The 21,330-nt window shown below is 39.3% G+C and overlaps 1 protein-coding gene across 2 annotated transcripts in view; it reads right to left on the reverse strand.

Annotated features, from left to right (window-relative positions):
• LEKR1 (leucine, glutamate and lysine rich 1) overlaps positions 1–21,330 on the reverse strand; it is a 69,084-nt gene that overhangs the window by 25,851 nt on the left and 21,903 nt on the right. For both annotated transcript variants that reach the window (XR_001412501.1, XM_014946063.1), the window contains exons 3-5: positions 17,618–17,737; positions 16,909–17,084; positions 13,164–13,349 (exon numbers count right to left, since the gene is read on the reverse strand). Coding sequence is in view for 1 of the 2 variants with exons in the window: in XM_014946063.1 (XP_014801549.1) it covers positions 13,164–13,349; positions 16,909–17,084; positions 17,618–17,737 (482 nt within the window). In the remaining variant the exon portion in view is untranslated. The remainder of the gene's footprint in view (positions 1–13,163; positions 13,350–16,908; positions 17,085–17,617; positions 17,738–21,330) is intronic.

A 21,330-nucleotide genomic window follows, 5' to 3' on the forward strand; every position in this document is an offset into this window, starting at 1 on the left:
TGTCAATGTGACTGCTTTGTTATAACAGATTAAGACCAAATTGCTGTAGATCAACACCACAAAAAGGAGAGCCCTTTGCCCTTCTTCACATGGGGATGGCTGCTACAAAGCAGCTTTTCACACACATCCCTTTTTGGCTTTTTTTTTATAAAAAGTGTTATTATAGAAGATCTCTGTCAATTATTAATACTGTGGTATTTTTGCTTCTTCCTAGACGCGGGATTATGGACAGAAGTTCTGGAACACAGAAAAAGGAGAGGGATAATGCTGATTTTGGTTCTAGTACTTTGGGTGGTCTCTTTCAGCTCTGTTCCTTCTTTTACTCTATTTGTTTTGAGAAGTTTTCGCAATGACTGAGCATTGGACAGGAGTTTTTCACGAGGAAGGAGATGGATTCAATTATATGGCTGGTTTCTGCAAGTCTTCTCTAGAGAGAGTTCCCACCAAAGTCAACAGGAGCTGGTTAGCAAAAAGTCTGAGGGATCAGACCCACGCCCACAGAGACTAAATAATACAGATTTCAATCGAGTCTGAAAAAAGTAGTAAAATGAGGAAACTAATAAGGAGAATGGTTAATACAAATGGAAACTTATACCGAAAACTCGATGAATAAAGAAAAATATAGTCAAATGCTTATGAAAAAATGTTCTCCAGTAATGAAAATAAAGCTTATTGCAAAATATGCAAAACCAACAAAAAGCATTCATACCTTGTAATACTGATGCTCATTCCAAAGCTTTAAGAACTACCACATTTTAAAGAATCCTTCAGTCCAAGTCCATCTCAACATCATTCATGTTTCATTTTACTTATCTTTGTGATTCACAGTGGATCTCACCACATCTTAGAGCAGTCAAGAGTAACCTTCCAGGCACACATGTGATCAGCCCTGCCTTCAAACGGGTATAAAAAGGGGCTAAGGCAAAGACTGCCTCCCCTAAATCTTTGTGTTATAGCAGTATCATATTCTCCATATAGTGAGACCTGTGATAAAAACAGAGACTGAGGAGGCACAGCACGGAACATGCACTAAAAGACGTGAAGAACCAAAGAACCACAGCTAAAGTTGGCGACTGTTTCCTCTTATTTGGGAAAATTCCCATAGATGCAGCCCAGTGTCTGCAAAACACTGAGCACGGAGTCTGACCAGAAATGGGTTTCAGGAATTTAGCCACCCAGTTTGCCTCCTCTCCAGCTGCTTGGCCAATGGCACAGTGCTGAATGAAGGCTCCAGTTCTTGCTTTGTAAATAGCAACAACTGGTAAAGTTTTCAGTGAGAAAAAAATAAGAAAAAAAAAAAAAAGTACTGTGAACTATATTCACACTGAGTAAGCAGCCACTCTGGAAGCCATCGATTCTGCAGCTAATTCATAACAGTTTCACAATGGTATAAGTTCAGAAGCACGTGTGATAGAACTGTGTAATTTTCTACTTTTCCTGCAAAACCTACAAAAATCCAAGACTCCTCCTGAAAATTTTGGTCTCATTTAAACCAAAGCTCAGTGTTTTATACGTGTGTAAGAAAAGGAAGACTAGTTGCCAGTGGTTAGGACTTTCTAAAGAGGTTAAGGTGAACATCTCAATAGCTATCGCCACTGGAGACGCGCAGACACCAGTCATTACTTGAGACCCTTCTGCCTTTGGAGCACCTGCTCAGCTGCTGGTATACAGAAACTCAACAGCACAGCTTTTTTTAGGTCAATGCCAGTCACAGTATGAATCCGTTCTGTATCACTAAGTCTCTGGTGTAAAATGACTGTGCCTACCTGAGAATAACCACACGTCTACAAAGTTCATCTGCTTCCAATTTCAGAAATACAGTCCGTTTCTCACTACCTGGCACGGGATCACAAACAAGTGGATTTGCTACTTCTAACCACACCACTACGTTACAGCACATAGAAAACAGCACGGGGAGAAAGTAGTTTCATTTTCCCTTTATTTAAGCATGGTTTGGGGAACAACTGGCAAATAGTTTGGTTTAAACAAAGCCAAGCTCTGACTCACCATACCAGTCACTGATGAGAAAGAGGCGCTGGGGCAGTCCCGTTCCTGCTCTCACCGAGAAGCAGCAGGGCTGTGTAAGCTGCACGTGCCGCCCTCCGGTCCTGCTGACTAGAAACACCTCGTCTCAGGGCATGTGTGACTCTTTACTTGCAGAAGAACCTCAGGTTAAAATATCTTTTTCTTTTATCAAGCTTTATGAAATTCTCATTATGATTCAGCCGGGGACATGTTCGGAGAGGGATGGCTGGGGGTTGCAGAGTTCAACCTTCTGCCCAGAGGAGCACCGCCGACAAAACCAGGCTGGGTTATCTGTGGTTTGATGCAGCTGAGCCTTGCAGACCCCCAAGGCTGGAGGCTCCCCCCGCCCTCGGGCAGCCTCTGCCCATGCTGCAACACCCTCTGCTGAACCTGATTTTCTCAAGGTCCAGCTTGAAGCTCTAAAGCTGTGCCTGGTGTCCCCTGTCTGACCACCTCCCATCCCCCAGGAGAGTATGGACCCACCACCTTCCTCCCTCCCCTCCAGGCACTCCCAGACCGCTGTTGGGTCCTGATACAGTTTCCTTTGCCCAACTAACCTCATTTTAGGATCAATCTTTTTCAGAGACGTAGTACATACATCCATGAACACAAGTACCCTGTGAGACACTCCCTGTATTACCTCAGATCAAGATAGTATGTCACGCTGGAGGACTGAACAAAACCTCCCTGAGGCTGGTGGGTGTGAGAAATGTCCTTCATTCGGGAAATGGTGAGCAGCAGTTAAGCTCTTTCGGGCACGGGAGGGACTGGCTGGAACAGAAACTCAGAGGCAGGAGCTGCAATATTGCTGTAAGGGAACCGAGGCAGAGGGAGAATGGGGTAAATGCCGCCCAGCACCATCACAGGGACAGGCAGAAAGAAACAGAGAACCTGAGGGGTCGGGGAAATAGTGGGAGCTCAAACCTGGCAAAGGGGCAGGAGACTGAAATGGAGAGAACTGCACAAAGCCCCAGCCAAGACAGACTGGAACCCAGCTCCTGCTGCTTCATTTCTCTAGTATTCTGGGAAACAGGAGGATGTAGGCATTCTTTAAAACTTTGCAATTCTTTAAAACTACTCCCTGTGAGGAGCAACCTATGAGGCCCTGAATATTGGCTGGTGAGCTGTGTCAAAAGGGATACAAATATTTATGTTTTCTTAGAACGTTAATGCTAGACCAAATTCTGATTGTACACTTAACAGATACTTTTAAGCACATTTATTTAAAAAGCATAGTAGAGAAGCTGTAAGAAATATGAAATATATACATGAAAAATTACTGTCGCACTAGGAATAATTTGCCTCATATGTTTCTAAGGAAACCAAAGATGTTAACTAAATACTCAAAGTCCTTGCACACACAGAACTGTTTATTTTTATTTATAATATTTCATGTGCTATGTTCTGTAAGATAAATTATTTTCTGTATACACAAGAAAGCATTTCTTTTTGTTTGTGACTCACAAGCACAAGCCTGTCTGGAAAGGGCCCAGGGACAGACTCCAGCCCTATAGATTTACATCCTTTCTGGAGGCCTGACCAGTGCCACCAGGAAGTCTCTAAATCACTAAAAGCTGCCAGGAACAGGGAGGATGTGCCAGAAAAAGGAGCGCCTGTTTCTTATCTCCCCCAGCATATGTTACTGACCACTGCCAGGACTGAGCTTTCTGGACCTCAGGTCTGAACTAGTATGTTAGTTCTTTCACGTTCGCATAGAAAAAGCAAGAGAAGGCACTAGATTCTGAATTTTTTTGAGTGGTACAAATCTGGAACACCTTCAGTGCCTAAGGTGACTAAGCCAGCAACTGCATACACCATGACAGCAATCTTTTTTAAGACCTTACAAAATGTTTAATTAGAGAAACAACATTATCTCAGCAAACCCTGCTCCCCTCTCTCTCCCCCTACTCTCCAAGTGCGTGAGTGACACGTTACAAGCTCTTCTGCAGATCAGAGAGACTGCTTACCTGGTATTTGCTCAGCCACAGTCAGTGCTCACACTTCGGCCTCAGAGGATTTGCTCTTTAAGCCTGAATTTTCTGTATACGTTCCTGCCTTTTTGAGTCAAAACTAACTGGGATGTGTCAGAATCATTCCTACAGGCCTGCTGCCCCTACATATTAAAATTGAGTTGAAATACTGCCACTTACCTATTGGCTGGGAAAACTGAAGGTGAGAAAAACAGAGCTTCTGACCTTAATTTTCCTTGGAGACCAATTTTTTTTTTGTTTCCTCAGTGTTTAGGCCAAGCAGATGAAACAAAACATAAATATATTTCCTTTAACATGGATTCCTGCTTTTCCTCAAGAAGCAAAGTGAGGCCCTTCTGTAACTGAATCATAGTCAAACACAGCATTAGCCCAATACCTAGTTGAAGAGAACTAGGACACTGTTTTTTCCATCGTATTCATCTGCTTCCTCTTCCACTGTAAGAGACTGCTGAAAAGTGCTAATGAGCCATTGCTTCGTCTAACCCATTTGTCACATTCTGTTCAAACACCAACACTACATTCCCCAGATCTCACCCTTCAAATTCTTAGTACTGCAGCTGGAATTAATAAAAAAATATTTCAACAGTACTTGTAGCATGAATAGTGGATATTTGAACTGCAGCCTACCTAGAACTACAGGAAACTATTCCCTCTTTGGATTTGCAAAGCTCTTCAAAGCGGTCTTTAAAGTGTCATTAAAGACACTTCATGTAGATGAAAATACTGTTCCTTCTTTCCATGAAGAGCGCTAACATTCCCCACTGAAACTACCCAGCTACTCCTACAGCTGCCTGCATTTTTCAATCATCTCTCATTAGTCTTATTATGTCAGCAGACCACTGCTAAATTTATATTTAGTAACTTAAGTAGCCTATGAAGCAGTAGCATCAAAAGATTTAAAAGACAGATTTCATGCACATAGCCAGCAATTTAAACTCTTACAGAGGTAAACCTGGAACTATAAATGGGCTGAAGAAAAACTGCAAGGACTTTATGAAGAAAAATTATTCTATATCTGTGATTAAGTGGAGGAAAGGATTTGACTGGTAATAAAAATGAAAGCACAGATACCAGCTCCTCTCTTTAGGGAGCACATGCTATTGTAGCTCTTCACAAGGTATTATTGATTTTATTTTTTTTGCAAGTCTATTTGATTAGACAATTATTCACTAGACCTTACCCTGCGTTGAGCATTTCTCAAGACCTGTCATCTCTATCTAACTGGATGATGCATTGTGAGTCTGAAAAGTGCTATGAAACCAGCAATCAATTTCACCTCTTTGGCAAAACATAACTCACAAAGATAATTTTTGGGAAGTCATGAGAAGAAACAACAGTAACAACTAATGCTTAGTTTCAACTCCTGTAGATGACTGCTATCATATGAAATATTCAAAAATTTACAATTCTATGAAATACGCAAAACTCCTCAAAATAATGGATGCAAAAAGGAAAATCCTTTCCAAACATGCAAATCAGAACTACTAGTAGGGTGGTTTCTTTCTGGAGAGGTGAACTATTTGAGTAGCAAAGAGGGATATTAGCTTCAAAGTAGTTTGTGGGGGGAAAGAAAAAAGCAAACTAGAAAAAAAAAAAAATCAACTCCCCCCACCCCCAAGCCATGGACACTCTAGATGTGGCTGATTTCCTACACACTGACTTTATATAGTATAAATCCACTAATTGGAATTTATTTTCACTATGATCAAGTGAGGTAATAAAAGAAAAAAACAAGTGTGTTGTTTGTTCCCACTGATTTATTTTAATACAATGGCAACTCATATAATATTTTATGCTTATTTCAAGAAGAAAATCATATTTCAAAGAGAATATTTTTATTACCAGTGCACTAGCCAGCTTTATTACCCCAATTCAGCAATGAGTTCCATATAGATAGACTTTTTCAAATACATAATGATTTGTGTTTAACTGATCTATTCTGGAAAGGTAGAATAAAAATGCTTGAGCCAGCAGTTCTTCTGCCTTGTGATCTCCTTCTGGATATCCACATCGAAGATTTTATTACTTCTTAATAACTAATTTATTATAAACAAACTGCTACTTTTTTTATTCATAAAAATAAATTTTAAAATGCTTCACAAAAGGACCTGCTTAGCTGATATTTTAACTGTTCATTAAGATTTCACAGAGTCCTAATATCCTGTATGAATTCCATAGACAATGTTTTATTTGTGTTTTCTCCACAAAATGTCTGCTATCTCAAGTTTGTATTATACGCAGTTTAAAAAAGAAACCTGACGTGCAAAATAAGTAAATAGTGAGTCAAACAGCACAGCATGATGAGCAGCGGTCACAGTGACCGTTCTGCTCAAGTATTACGCTGCCGAGATGCCTGAGAATCCACACAGTCACACTAACCCCTGAGATAACTTTCAGTGAACCCATTACATATGCCCTTTTTTTTTTTTTTTTTTTTTTTTTTCCAGGAAAATCCTTTGCGTCTTCACAGACTTTTCCAAGAGAATGCCTTTCAGAACCGCTGTTGAATTACAAAGAAGTATTTATTGTAGGAGGTGATTAATGATTCTCGCTAAAATTGCTATTTGCAGCGTGATTTCATTTCTCTTTACAATGGGAGCAAACCAGGTTTATCCGCATAAACTTTAAGTGAACCCATTAAAATTGCCTTTTTTTTTTTTTTTTTTTTTTTAAGCCCTCTTCTCTGGAAACATATTTTAGAAGGGCAAGTGAGCAAGAGAGGTAATGTAGCAGTGCACTTCACAGACTTCTTGAGGGAAGGAGTAGCTCTGCACAACACTGTAAATTTTCAAATCTCTTTATAAACATAAACAAGCAGCTTCCAAAATACCCCTTTGAAGTAGACAGAAACACAACAAAAACATAGATGGAGGCTCACGGCTAGGTCTCCTATCAATGTTAGCAGTGGAAAAAAAAATAATAAAGATGTTAGCATGAATAAAACCTCTTCAGAATATTCTAAAATTTTAGGCTTCTTCCAAGAGTCAAGTCTTCACTTTCAGTTATGTCACATCAAAGTGAAAAATGATTATTTAGTTCAATAAACCCAAGTTTTTTCCACTCGTCAAAACCAGAACTCTATAATCACTTATATTAACACTGAATTCCAAGAGCACCGAAACTGGTGAGAGCTGAATCACAAACATCCTCCCCCAGTTACCCCAGAGAAGGATTCTGGATGAACTAATTTTGGAGAGAGCTCAGCAACAGTTAATGGTAAGTTTACATTCCATCCTTAAAACACGATACTCACCACCTGGGTTGCTGATAATTATGTCTATACTTTGCAATTTCCTATAAAGGTCAACAAGCTCACTAGATGATATGCAAGTCTTGTTAATACCCTTTGGAAGAAGAGTCAGTGAGCACTCTTCACCCCTGGAGGAAGCTGGAGGCAGGATGGAAGCAATAGAGACAAAAGGAGGCATACGCACAAATGTTGTGTGTGGTACCAGTTACAGCCTCAAACACCCAGCCATCAGAGGGGGATTCAATCTCATCCCTAGAGAAACTACAATGTACAGCTTCTTAAATCATTAATATAGAACACAAAAATGAGAAACAAAATCCACCAGCAGTGCTGACACAGCTATAAATCCATGGGACAGGGGGAAATTTTCATCAGAAGCAGGTGAAGGGGATATTTTCATCAACTTTTCTCTTGCGAAAAACATCACTAGCTCCTGCTGACAGCAAGGAGGTGAAAGTGAGCTGTGGTGTGTGCTCAACTGAGATGCCAGGACAGCAGGGAGAGGGGACAGTTTGCAGCCTCACTCCTATTAACACCTTCGATCTGCTCCAGTGACACACGGGGTAACATCAAAAGCACAGGCTGTACGCTGCCCTCCCTTCACTGGCAACAGCAGAACAGAAACTAGAACCGAAGCACCCATGAAGGACACGGGACCTGTTGCTCAGCTGAGCACACACAACGCAACAAACCGTTGCTAATCTTATGATTCATCTGGAACCAGGCCAGAGGGGAAAAGGAAAAAACTCTATTGTTTTTCCTTCTGTACCTGCTGTGCGTAACCATACAGCATTTTGTAGTCATCTTTCTCCTCAGCCTGGAGAAAGCTGCACTTCCCTGGCTGCAGCAGAGATGAGGACACTGCCTCCAGTCCCATGCTCATTAGCTCTTTCTCGACACGAGCTGCTGAAAGCACCTTCTTCACAGCCACCACACAGCACAGCTACCTTATCCAAACCACGTTATTTCTTTTAGCAGATCTCCCTGGTTTCCTTCTGTGAACACTATTCCATAATACCTTGCAATGATCACGGATTCTGGGAATGATTCAAAACAAGAACGGGAGAGTAAACTTCAGGTCTTGAACCAAAAAGGAAATGGCCCTAATCATGCTTCTCACTGAAGAACGATGGTCTGCAGGTTAGGGTGCAGGAGAAGATACAAACAGTGCAACACTCAAAAACTGCACTAGTGATTGTGGCAAGTGCTGCAGTTAAACATATAAAAATATCAGCTGTTTTTTCATGCTTTATTAACTACGCATTACAAAATATTCATTCAAGTTATAAACACGTACTATTTTTTTTCCACAGGATTACTGTGTCTGTCACCACACAGGACAAAAGAACTCCAGCTATTCAGGACTGGCATCTCCCTGCTCAGCGTGTGCTCCCCAGCTCTTTTACAGAGCAGCCGGGGCAGCCAAGTTCCTCAATGTCCCTGTCACAACGTTCCAACCTCTGCCCTCCCAGGCTGGTCTCTGCCCCATCGCTCCAGGCTGCTCCCTTCCCCAGGCTCAGCACGGGGCACACAGCGGAGACAACCTCCTTGTTTGCTCTCCTGTTGCCCAGGGGCACACAAGCAGCAAGGCCTGGGAACGCGTTGCCCAGCCCTTGTGTTCTGGAGACTCACAAATCCAAAACCACAGAGAGTTTGGCCACCACACCAACAAATACCTGTTCGGTTTTCAAAGGCTCAGAAGTCAGGCTAACTTGGTTCTCTGTGTCAAGAACACCATCAAACCTCCCGTCTCGAAGTTCATTTTCAGAGCACTGAAGGTTCATGGGGTTTTCAAGAAACTTTTTGCAGAGTAAGACATCATAAAATCCAGTGACTTTTCCAGCTATCCCATCCCTGTGAAAGCTATGACCATTTTTACTGGAATTAATATGAAAAAACAATTGATTAGTTAAGTTTGGTAATATTTTGAGCCACTGAAAACAGCAATCATCTTATAGGAAATGTTGAGCAATCTTAGATTTCTTATACAGCAATACTTAAAAAAAAAAAAAAAATTAAAAAAAAGAAGAAAAGGGCAAGATGATCCACAAACTGGAATAGGGCCTCTGGAACAGGCACTCCTTTGTAAGCTCAGATTTTTTCAGCCCAGAAAGTGAGCTAGCCTGAACCTGCTCACAATGTGGCACTCGTAGGTACTACAGTTAGTGCCCTAAGTTAATATCATAATCAATTAAAGGCAAGAAATTAAAGCCTAAATATAACCAACTGCTTGATTAGATGGTCTGATGCAACACAACAACTTTGGGAAGTAAATTCGAATTTTGAGAAGATGAGCCAGAAAGCTATGCAAGTATCTCAAAATATACGTATAACACACCAAATAATCTTTTTTTTTTAAAAAAATAAACAGTTACACACTGGGAGTACCTTTCTCTGGTCTTCTAGCATACGAAAAAGACAATTTTCCATGGAGTTAAATGTTGGGAAAACCCAGGAAGAAAGCATGATTTTACAGTGCACACGAACAAACTATGAACTCATTGCTTATAGAAACTTCTGAAGTTAAACAGCTTTACAAAATCGAAAAGGGAATTCTAACTAAGGGTAAATTTCATATTAGCATAAATGTAACGATACAAATACTTTATGTAACGATAATAAACCACATATTTCAAAGCTTAACAGATTGTCTGATTAGGCTCAAGGACCTCTTAGATCAAGATGAGACACGTAAGGAAGACAGATTATCCTCTAATTGCTGTTCTAGAGTTCCTGCTCCCTCCTTTGAACCATGGCGTGTTTTTCAGGGGTGAGGACAGGATGCTGAATTAAATGGACTTTAGCCTTTCTACAGCAGCAGCGAGTGCCAACATTCCAGCTCCCAAGAATGCATGTGAACTACTGCTGAATTCACAGACAGTTTCACATGCCCACATACAGCCACTCCACCAGAAAAGTTTAACTCAGTAATGTGCAAAATTATCTGAGTTATCTTGAACGTGGCACCTTATAAAAAGTAAAATCTACGACTGTGGAAATCGCACAAAGGACTGTTCCTGAGGAACTACAACAGTCCGCGTACTAGTACCGACAATTTAAGTTGTGTCATTGGTGAGTTTTTTATTTTGTATTAAAAAAAATTAAAACATTTTTCAACACAAATAAAATGTCAAAGCATACTTGAGAAGGAGCTATTTTTTACTGAGATTATTTTATTTTGACTAATTCTTCCACCTAAAAAAGGCATGTCAAATATAATTAAATTTTTCTCAAGACAGGCAAGTGGTAGACCTATTTTGAATATTGCAGAAACTCAGATTTCTAGAGAAAGGTAAATAAGAAATGATCTAACTGCTTAAAACTTATCAGTACTTGTGTCTATTTATACAGAGAATAATATATTCCTACAAGAAAGTGGAAACAAGTTTTCCAGTTATACTGAACACAAAAGAAAGCCAAGTAGTAGGGCACAGCGAGCATTTGACCATTTCACATTCACTGCTTCTTGAAAAATGCAGTGTGACCAAAACAGGACACGACAGAAGCACATAAGAAGTGTGTACCAAAACATTGGTGAACAGAGTTTCTGTGACAGTCGTCCTCAAAGTGACATACAAATCGTTGTGATTATCGGCATTTCTAGTAGGATATCCAGGCCGTTGTAGGACTGAACTTCTGGACAGTTTCTTCACATGGCACAAGACCAGAATAAAGACCAAACAAACTTTCTTTCAGTAAGTGCTACCCCATAACAGAGAAAACAAAGCTTCATCAACAGCGATAAATCACTGCTGTGAGTTTTACCATGGAACCTGCGACACTTATGCCGGTTTTGAGCCAGTCACCTTGGCCATCGTCTTTTGAGAGATACTACCTGCTTGAGCGATTTCTAGCACGGTAAGAGCCTCTCAGCTCCATCTCTAGGACTACTTCAGCGTAAGCAAAGACAGAAAGTGAACATTAAGAAACAAAACACATAGAATAAGTATGTAATTTCCAAATTTCAGACTGTGGCATTATAATAGTCAAACTTGGCAGTTAGACATATACACATATCATTTTGATATGATATGTATCTCTTAATGGAGCAGAAACACACTTGTCTTTTCAACAAAAATGAATGCAATTTTAGCATCTTTTCCAAACAAGCTTCAAGTAAAACATTAGGAGTCACAGCTGACCTCCTGCTCTTAGGAGAAGCAACATGATTTAGTCAAACAGTGCAACTAGTTAGTTTCTTCAATTTTATCTTTTCTAGTGATGTTATCTTGGGCTTATTTGGAATTTTGCCTTTTTAATTATTATTTTTGTACCCAGGCTCTTTTCTGAAATACATAATAGATATTTTTAATATATATAAAGTGTGCATATAATATTGAGCTTGTTTACTTTTTTGCAAAAAAAAAAAAATAACAACACAGCAGATATTAATTCTGTACTACCAGAATTTTATTTCCTGATTTCTAAAAAAAAAACCAAAAACTGTCCTAGTGATTTTTACATACAAACTAAAGAAAAACATACAGTTTTTCCACACTGTCCAACAGACTGTTCAAGATTTTCTTGAAAAAGGAAATTTAAATAGAATTGAAGCATTTCTTTATATTTACTCAGGTCTTCAGAATGAGATACTGTGGCTAATGACTGACAGCTAAACACTTTTAAGGTGACCCTCTTCCCAATTCCCACCTGCCACAGTTTACTCTGAACAGAGGACTAAGTAACAAGAGGGAGCTACAGTCAGACAACGAGCCTACCAAAAAATATCATGGGCAAGATTTTAAGATACTACAATACTTAGCAAATCTTCAAGAATAAAGACAGACAAAAGTGAATGCTGTGAATAATCCACAGAAGATTTTGTTCTGACAAGATTCTAACTGATTTTGCATTCATTCAAAGTTAGTTTTTTGAAAAAATACCCCAAAAAAGAAGATGTATTAAATCTATTTCTTAGACAAACACCGTCTGTAAAATGCCATAGAGTTATCTGCTCATTTCTACCATTCAAACACATCACTGCTGGAGCTTTCCTAACAGTATTGTTATACAGTGACAAAAATAAAGGCTGCCCTCAGCAACACGGGTTAATAACTCATTGGATGGTATCAGCAGCCTTCTACTTTGCAGTCTCACATTTGATATTATCACTGGTATCGAAGGATCAGTGAAATTCCTTCATCATGACTAACATCGAGTGCTACTGCTTTAAATTTGACATCACATACTGTGCATAAGGCAGCATGGTAATTACTATGCCAATTTGATGACTCAAAACTGTGCCCGGAACAGCACCACCTCTATACTTTCTGAAGGTCTTAAAATGCCTCTGAGCCAGCACTATGAATGCAATATCGCTTTAAAAAGAAAAGAGATTCAGGAGATGCTAATATAAATAATCTTTCTGCAATGCATCATTGTCTCAAAAAAGTTCATGAGCTATTATAATTTCAAGTGCTGTCACTACTCTTACAGTTTCAAAAGGACTCTCCAGAGTCTTGAGACAAACTATCAAGGGCAAATCATCAAGTTTAATGAACCTAGGAGAAAAGAGACCAGCTTAGCCTGACCTATTTTTCAGTTCTGTTGCTGATAGCCAAAAATCCTGCCTGGCCTTCCACTCAAAATGAGAACATGTGTTTTACATAAGATTGACAAGTAACAGCATAATTGTATTACCACCATCTTCATTGTTTTCCTCCCTTCCTTCATTTTTTTCCCCCACGCAGCTGACTCATGTTCCCAGCAGGGTTATAGACTCCGCAGAATGACATACGGTCTTTCTGACTGCACAAGATCTACATTTTATTTGGGTCTGAGTTGAGCTGTTGAGTGCTTTCACAGTAACAGCCACAACTTAGGTGCTTTTAAAAAAAAAATAAAAATTATGTTTCATTTCACTTGGAAGTTTGCTCAAAATGTCAAAATTATCTTACCTAATGTTTCCTTTTGTAGCTCTCGGCACCTACTTTGTAGCTCATTCCCTTGCTGAAGTGAAGTTTGAAGCTGTTGAGTTTTCAGCTCAACTGTGTCAGCCACCAATGTCAGATGTTTTACCTTTTCTTGGAGGCATTCATTCTCTCTCTGGGATTTTGCTAGTTTTTGATTCAATTTGGGTATTTCTGAGGAGGAAAAAGAAAGAAAAAAAATCAACTATTGTGAAATTTACTTTCTTTGCTAAAGAGTATTACAACTGATTTACGGTCTCAGGACTTCAGTGTTCTGTAACCCTAGTTTGGTTATGGATCAGTGTAAACCATGTACTTCTGAATGTAGGTGGCCAAAAGAAATCCTTTGTGCAATATCTCTCTACACAGATAACCTGTACTTAGCCAAACACATATTATTGACAAATAAGATAAATTTTATTCTAAGCAATAATATGGATCTCCCCTAAGATCTCAAATCAAATTAAAATACATATATATTCCACATGAAATAACAACAGGTGACTGAGATATTTGGATCCAAGCTTTTTTCCTCTTAAGAAGACACACAAACCATTGCTGACATATAAAAACAACTGCAGACTCATTTTAAAACTAATTTGAGAAGATATCAAGAAGATTAGCCTCTGCTAAAGCTCAATTTGAAACTTTTCATTCAGAAGATGTTTGGGCATGTGTATTACATTTTATTTTCTCTCTCCTTAGATGACTACTGCTGTTAAACTAATCACAAAGTGCATCTTCATTACATTAAAGACAGGCTTTGTCACTCTTATCTCTCATCAGCTCTTCAACATGGATGAGCAGCTGAGCCCAGGAAGTTTCCCAGGTAGCTTTTACTGCAAGGTAAATAAATAAATCATCGGTGGGGTACAGAGTGTCTCCTCTGTTTTCCTATTTTTTCCTGAGTTCAGTTATCCTTAATGAGTACATTTGAATATTTCCAAAAGTAGTTGCAATTCTTTTCTGTGCCTTCTCCAACTACAGCCCTAAATGTTCAGTTGTCCAAAGAACTTGTATCACTTCTATCTACATTAATAATCACAATGTTCAAGTTAGATGAAGTCTAATTCTATTGTCAAGTCACCTATCACATGTGTTTCACATGCTGCACTCGTGCAAATTTTAAGTTCTTTCTGTGGTGCAAATATTTCCATTACTAAAATCTTTCCTAACTAGTCCACACTTAAATCCATTTACTGTTAAACTAAATAACGTAAATACCAAAATATTTTAAGTTCTTATATTTCCTTTTACTTGCTCTTAATTAACCAAGGCTAAATAATGTACATATACGAGGGCTTTTTTAAGCTATTTTCAAACTAACTGAGCAAACTGGTCTAGGCATAGAGTTGCATCTCATGTAACAGTTTTCTTCTCAAAATCTGAATGAAAAACAAGTTCTGAAAAGCTTGCTGCAAAAACAGGAAGGTAAAATAAACAAAAAAAACCCCACCCCACCAGATGTTAATATGTTACCATATGTTAATAATGAACAACTCATAAAACAGAACATAAAAGCTTTTGAATGGCACTCTCAAGCCAAAAAAAAAAAAAAAAAAAAAAAAAAAAAAAAACAAGTTCTGAAAAGCTTGCTGCAAAAACAGGAAGGTAAAATAAACAAAAAAAACCCCACCCCACCAGATGTTAATATGTTACCATATGTTAATAATGAACAACTCATAAAACAGAACATAAAAGCTTTTGAATGGCACTCTCAAGCCAAAAAAAAAAAAAAAAAGAAAAAAGAAAAAAGGAAAAAAGGTGGGGCTAAATTGCTCTGATTGAGAAAGCTAAACTTAAGGATGTATGTAATATTCACCGTGTGGCACTCTTCTCAGTGGGATATGCTGAATGCAGTCAGGGATACATGGCATGTATCCTTGGCATGGCATATATAATTAATTATTATAAGAACCTGAAAGGCTGCACTTCTGCTTCCATACAGATATTCTATATATTTGCAGTATTACAACACATAAAACAAGGAATACTCCAGAAAAGAAGCCTTGAAGCATTATGAATCTCTTTAAACCTGAAGATGTCTGCAGAAACGCATGTTCATACTCCCTTTATTAGCTAGAAGTAGGCAAGAATGAGCACAGGAAGAGAGGAATCCTCAGGGGCACACAATACTTTCTGTGCTCAGTCTAATTAGGAGATGAAGTCATGAATCAAAACACGTGATATTGACACTGACATTTAAATTAACTGTTCTTACAAAAACGGAATACTAAAGAGTGACTTTCCAGTCACGCTCATCTTCAGCAGGCACAAACCCTCCTGCCCGGGCTCAGGATGCCCCAAACTCTCTGCTGGGACCCAGGCGCTCTCAGTGGGATGCGTGCTTACTCCTTCCTGCAGCACAGCTGCCCCACTTATTTCTTTCCAGTCTGAACAAAGCAATCATTGAAAACATTAAAAATTACTTCTAATTCCACAGGAAGCATAGGCTACTGGGGAGCTACTATTTAAAATGAAGCTCTGGGCATGCAGGTTTCACTTAAGCTGTGAATTTGCACTGCAGTTCACACAGTTTCACTAGAGGAGTGATTCAGGAGATGCACGTCGCCCACCATGCCCTTATGTTCCTTCTCACAAGGACAGAAAGCATGACATCAGCCCACGGACTTCATTGCTACCTTATAACCCTGTTAAAACTAACCTCCAGAGCAAACAGCAGCTCTTCAACTCATACACACAGAGCACACTGAAAAACTATAAGTAAAGGAATACACCTATGAAAATTATGTCTAAAGACCATTAAAGTTGCAAAAGTGAACTTTGATACTCTGGATGGTACAGTCCGTAATTACACCACTGCGCACTTTTTTCAGCAAAACTAATCTCTTAACTGAGGCAGAGCAAAAGTGGTATTCAAGGATAAATCTGAGTTTTCAAGTCTGACCGCCAGCCTGAGGGCTGGGCACGACCTTCACGAACAAGCCATCAGTTGTGACTTGCTCCCTTTTCCTGAAGGCTGCCCTTGTTTGAGCAGGAAGCAGGCTGTGGGCCAAGTGAATTATTCTCAGCCCATGGGCTGCTCCACTGCTCCGTGCCCCTTTCAATCCCAAAGACCCCTCAGATAAAGACAGCTGTATTTGGGTATGACTTGTTCTTACTAAGGAACAGAAGGAGGGAGCAGTTGCTACATGCTGGGTGCAGGTCTGTTCCTAGGCAGTGCCTCGTGCATTCAAGGCAACTTGACGTGTACTCAGTGGGTCGCCCAAGGGATGAGGTAGATTCTGCCCACGCAACGAGGGGGTGGCACTAGAGGACCCTCAAGCAGCTCCACAAAAGGACATTATACCATTGCTGTATAGTATCCTGTGTGTACATAAGTATGTGGGAAAAACTGGCAATAGGACACACAAGGTAGGTGAGAATATCTCCAGGCCTTTATGTAGCAGTCATATCGTATGTTCCTAAGTAAGTATATTATTTCAAATGTTTCAAATCCTGGTAAGCATTTCTATTACTTCCATTTCAGTCTGACTTGGCTGACAGAACAGCTAGTCCAGCACACTAATCCAACAGGGACTGGACTGAGATCAACCCCGGTCACATGGTGCCACAGCAGCAGATAGCGTCTTCTACTACTTTGGACATGGATAAACTAATGTCAGAATTAAAAATTAATCTAATTAACTTTACCTTCTAATTTACTGTGTTACACTCAACTACCAAAAAAATATTTTATCTTGCCCAAAATTACTGCAAGATGACGATTTACCTGTCAAAGCTTCTTTGCTAACAGTTTTTATTTGTAGAAAAATTTCTTCTTTCAGGGCAGCCCAGTTCTCTAGATTACTGGAGATTGCTTCTTTAATACTGTCTAGTTCACTTCTAATAAAAGGAAACAGTGAGACAGCCTTGTTCAGAGTTGAGCAATGGTGTTCCAGTGTATTTCTGCAAGACAAAAATAATACCAGATATATGACAAAATACTATTTGTAAACTTGGTAACTAAAGTAAACTTGACATCTACTCTTCTCTTATATAATAATTCATAGCATATTGGGTTACAATAATTCAGTATATGAAATGTTGTACATTGAATATATTTATAAGAAATTTCTCCCTTCTAAATGTTGATTTAGAAAGTATATGTACAAACTAAGAAAACTCTACAATCTCTTTTTACTGAGAAATCAAAGCAATAACGTTTCAATGACTAAGTCCAAGCTTACTTTCAAGCATTAATAAAGAACTTATCCTGTTGCTAATAACATCAGCAATCAGCAATGATGTTTTCCAGTTACATTTGCTAACACTACAGCATCTTGCTATATTCTGCAGAAGCAAGAAACACTAGGCTGGTCACAAACACTTCTCACTCACAGTATTCTCCCTGCCTGTGCCTGCATCTCCACTGAATCCTCTCAACTGACTATACACATCCACAGGAGGCACAACAGCGGCATTTCTTTCTGTGTTCTCACCTGAGCACTTGTGATTGCTTATAGGCAGTTTCCTTTTCTTCTTGGAAATACTGCAAATCTTCTTTCACATTTTTTAATTCATCTTGTTTGTTTTTAAGTTCCACTGTTAGGGTTTTTATTCTATAGATGTAAATAAAACAATCAGAAATTATTATTTGTGCTACCAACCAACCTCTAACTTTCGTCTCAGCTTTAAATTACAAACATGCAGAAAGTCTTTTCAAAGATGATAATCACATTTTTCAGACTGAAGTATCAGATCTTCAAATGGAGTGAATCAAACCTTCTGGCCACTGTACAAGTCCCTTTAGCAACTCTTTCAAAATAATACTCATACTATATTCATAAAATAATGTGAAAATGTCTATGTCCAATATCAGCTCAAAGGCAATACTATTTAAATATCTTAAGAATCCAGTGTTCGTTCACAGATGCAACACAGAATTCATTCATCCTCCAAAAACACATATGCCATTATGAAAATCTCAGTTTAAAGTTCAACTTGGGTACCCAGTGTAGGGGCTGCGATACCTAAACAGTGGGTACCTTGTCCCAGCAGGGTGATACCACAAAGAGCTGCGTAGGTTCAACACACAACTAGAAGGATGTGTGAGAAAGGGTAATGGAGAGCTCATCTAAGCTGAAGGGGAAATTATCTAAAGTCAACCAACAGCAAATACTAAATATTTGGTTACTGTTACTGTAATTTTTTTTCACTTTCAGATCTATCTCTTTCTTAATTTCAGACATTTACAAAAGATTAATGCCAATTTGTCACTCTTGTTTCCCTTTGCCTTGAGTTTCGCATTCACGATCATGGAATTGTACTTTTGTACTGCTGAATTAATTAGCAAATAATAAACAATACACATTTAAAATATATATCTTCCATTATTTTTACACCAACTGGAATTTAGGCTTCTGTCGCTCAACAATAGCATTTTAAAGAGCTAAAGAGAAACTCATCACAAAAAAATGCTTCTACCAGATGTTACTTCTAGGTATGCAGGCAATGAAATTAGATCAAAACGGTCAAAAATACCAAGTTAGCAAGATTATTTTCCAACATCTTTATTAAAGAAGACTTAAGGATACAGCAGGAAGTTCTGGACTAGAGCTAGGTTTCCACATTCTCAGCTTGACCCACAATATGCCAGAAAAAACCCACACATTTACTTCCCCCCTTCCTTTCAGAGGAAAAAAAAAAAAAAACAACAAACAACAACCAAAAAACCCATGGTCTCTCCTTTTTTTTAGCAGCGGGCACCTGTAACATATTCAGCAAGGCAGTTAGTTAAGAGGCCGAGCTGCGCAGGAGTTCTTTGTGTACGGTGTGTAGAAATCAGTTCAGCAAAGGGCTGAGAAGGACAAGCTGCTGATGCCAGTGTTTAACTGTCAGTTTATTTTCCAACATCTTTATTAAAGAAGACTTAAGGATACAGCAGGAAGTTCTGGACTAGAGCTAGGTTTCCACATTCTCAGCTTGACCCACAATATGCCAGAAAAAACCCACACATTTACTTCCCCCCTTCCTTTCAGAGGAAAAAAAAAAAAAAACCCACCAACAAAAAAACCACCACACACAAAACAAACCACCCAACAGATTTTGGGCTCAGAACACTGTTTTTACCACAAGTCACAGTAGGATGGCAATGATTTGGTGGCTCTAGCTGACAAATTCTGGCTGGGTGTCAGCCTCAACTCTCTTTGGGTTCCTCTCCCTCCCCTAACACCCCTTGGGACCCCTGCAAGCAATCAGCTTACAGAAGAGGATTGAAGGAGAAGCTGTCACAACAGTATTTGCCTTGAATAGATTGCAAAGTTTGTTCATGCTTTCTCCTCCTTGGTCTTCCAGGGTGCTTCATCACAACGACACGTAATGGATATTTCAATTACAGTGCAGGTGAAGACTTTCCAAATTTTACATCAAATCTGACACCAAAAAAGATCCTAAATCTGGGATCAAGGGAAAAAAATAAAGCTTACTATTATCAGGACTCACAAATTCACTATGTTCCCTCCCTCCTATTCAAAATGCAAATAATGTTTGCCACATCTGTGCTTCAATTCTGCTTATTTAAATGGTATTATGACCCTGCAGAAGTAGAATATCTGTGCTGGGGGAAAAAAGAACAGAAATGTGATACATGCTCATGATTATGTACAAGAATATTCAATTAAAGATGTATAATAAGTACAAAATGGGGAAAAAAACATTTCACCACCGTAGACTAACAGCTTGTTTCACAGCCAGCAGGCAGTGCTGGTAACCCAGCCCCGGCCTTGGCCACCCCACTGGAGAGAAGGGACACCCTTTGCTCTGTCTCAGCAGCACTACCCACCCAGAAAAAGGGGGAACGAAACGAGATGCCTCATCAAATGAGGCTGATCCAGCAGGGAGTTTTCCCAGTGATGGGATTTCCCACTCTCACAGCCTCATTTGTGCAGTCAGCCCATTCCCACACCTGGTGTAGGGGTGACCGCACAATTCTTGTGGTCATCTGGAAGCACCCAGAGATGCTGTCTGCTCAGGGGTGCCTGCTCAGTGCACTTGCTAACACCTGAACAATCTTCTCAGTTTAATTGCTTCAAGTTTTGTACATGCATTTTGAATAAAACCCAGGCCCACAATAAGACACAGGTGAACTGACCCAGCATTTCCTTTATCACCACCACCTGCTCACAGGTGAGGAGGAGGAGAAGGAGGAGGAGGGTGGCCCATGGGAAGCACAGGGAGTTTTCCATCATCCCACAGCTGTGCACAGCAGCACATACTGGTCTCATACTTGTTTTGGATACATCCCACCTTCGTGCTGGACTCTAAGCCCTTGCAAACACAGCCGCCCAGTCCAACCTGCAAGTTTTCCTTTGCCTCTAAAATTTACCTTTTGAACTTTTTCGTTATAGCAGCAGCTCTGACCTGTTTGTTTCTCAAGCACAGCCATCATAGTGTAAATAAATACAGTCCAAACACTGTTCTTTCAACAGCTTGGGACTTATTCCCACAACTGTAATGAAATGAATGGAATTGTATGGGAATAACAGACAGTTGAATCTGATTCCCTTCCTGTGTTACATGCACAGAAAGAATTCCATGTAGCACATCACTACCAGTTTACAGTATATCTTTCTTCTCTTCTGCTACCTGTAGATAACCATTCTAATGCAGTCTTCCATCCCCGAAGGTACAACTACAATAAGCAACTGCTAAAAACCAGTGCCTTTAAGTTTTCAACACTTACTGTTAGCCTACTGCAAGCAGAGTAAGTGACCTATTTATCTACTGGTAACTCATTATCATGAGTGAATAATTAATATTTGAATCAACAAATAGTTTACAAAACCAAAGGATGGCTGAAGCATTACCTCAGCCCTTCCTTCCATGATAAAAAGCAAAAGAAAATGAGAATGATGTATAGTAAAAAATTATAAATAAAAAATAAGCCATAATATTAATGTGCATTAGTTACTGTTATCAGAGAGATCATCTACAACAGATCTGCACCAAAATGCAATTTAAAAAAAAAATAATATAAGTCCTGATAAAGAAACCTGGATCTGTAGAGCTCTGTGAAAACCAAAGCTGAACACCCAGTAGATAAAAAACGTAAAAAGATAAAACTTATAAAAAACTTGAAAACACTTCTGGCATTACCTTGCTAGGAAAATTTATCCATACCTACCTTAAATTTTTTGAGGGTGAAAGGCAGGGG

Source organism: Calidris pugnax, unplaced genomic scaffold (assembly GCF_001431845.1).
Source record: "Calidris pugnax isolate Ruff unplaced genomic scaffold, ASM143184v1 scaffold111, whole genome shotgun sequence".
Classification (NCBI taxonomy): Eukaryota; Metazoa; Chordata; class Aves; order Charadriiformes; family Scolopacidae; genus Calidris; species Calidris pugnax.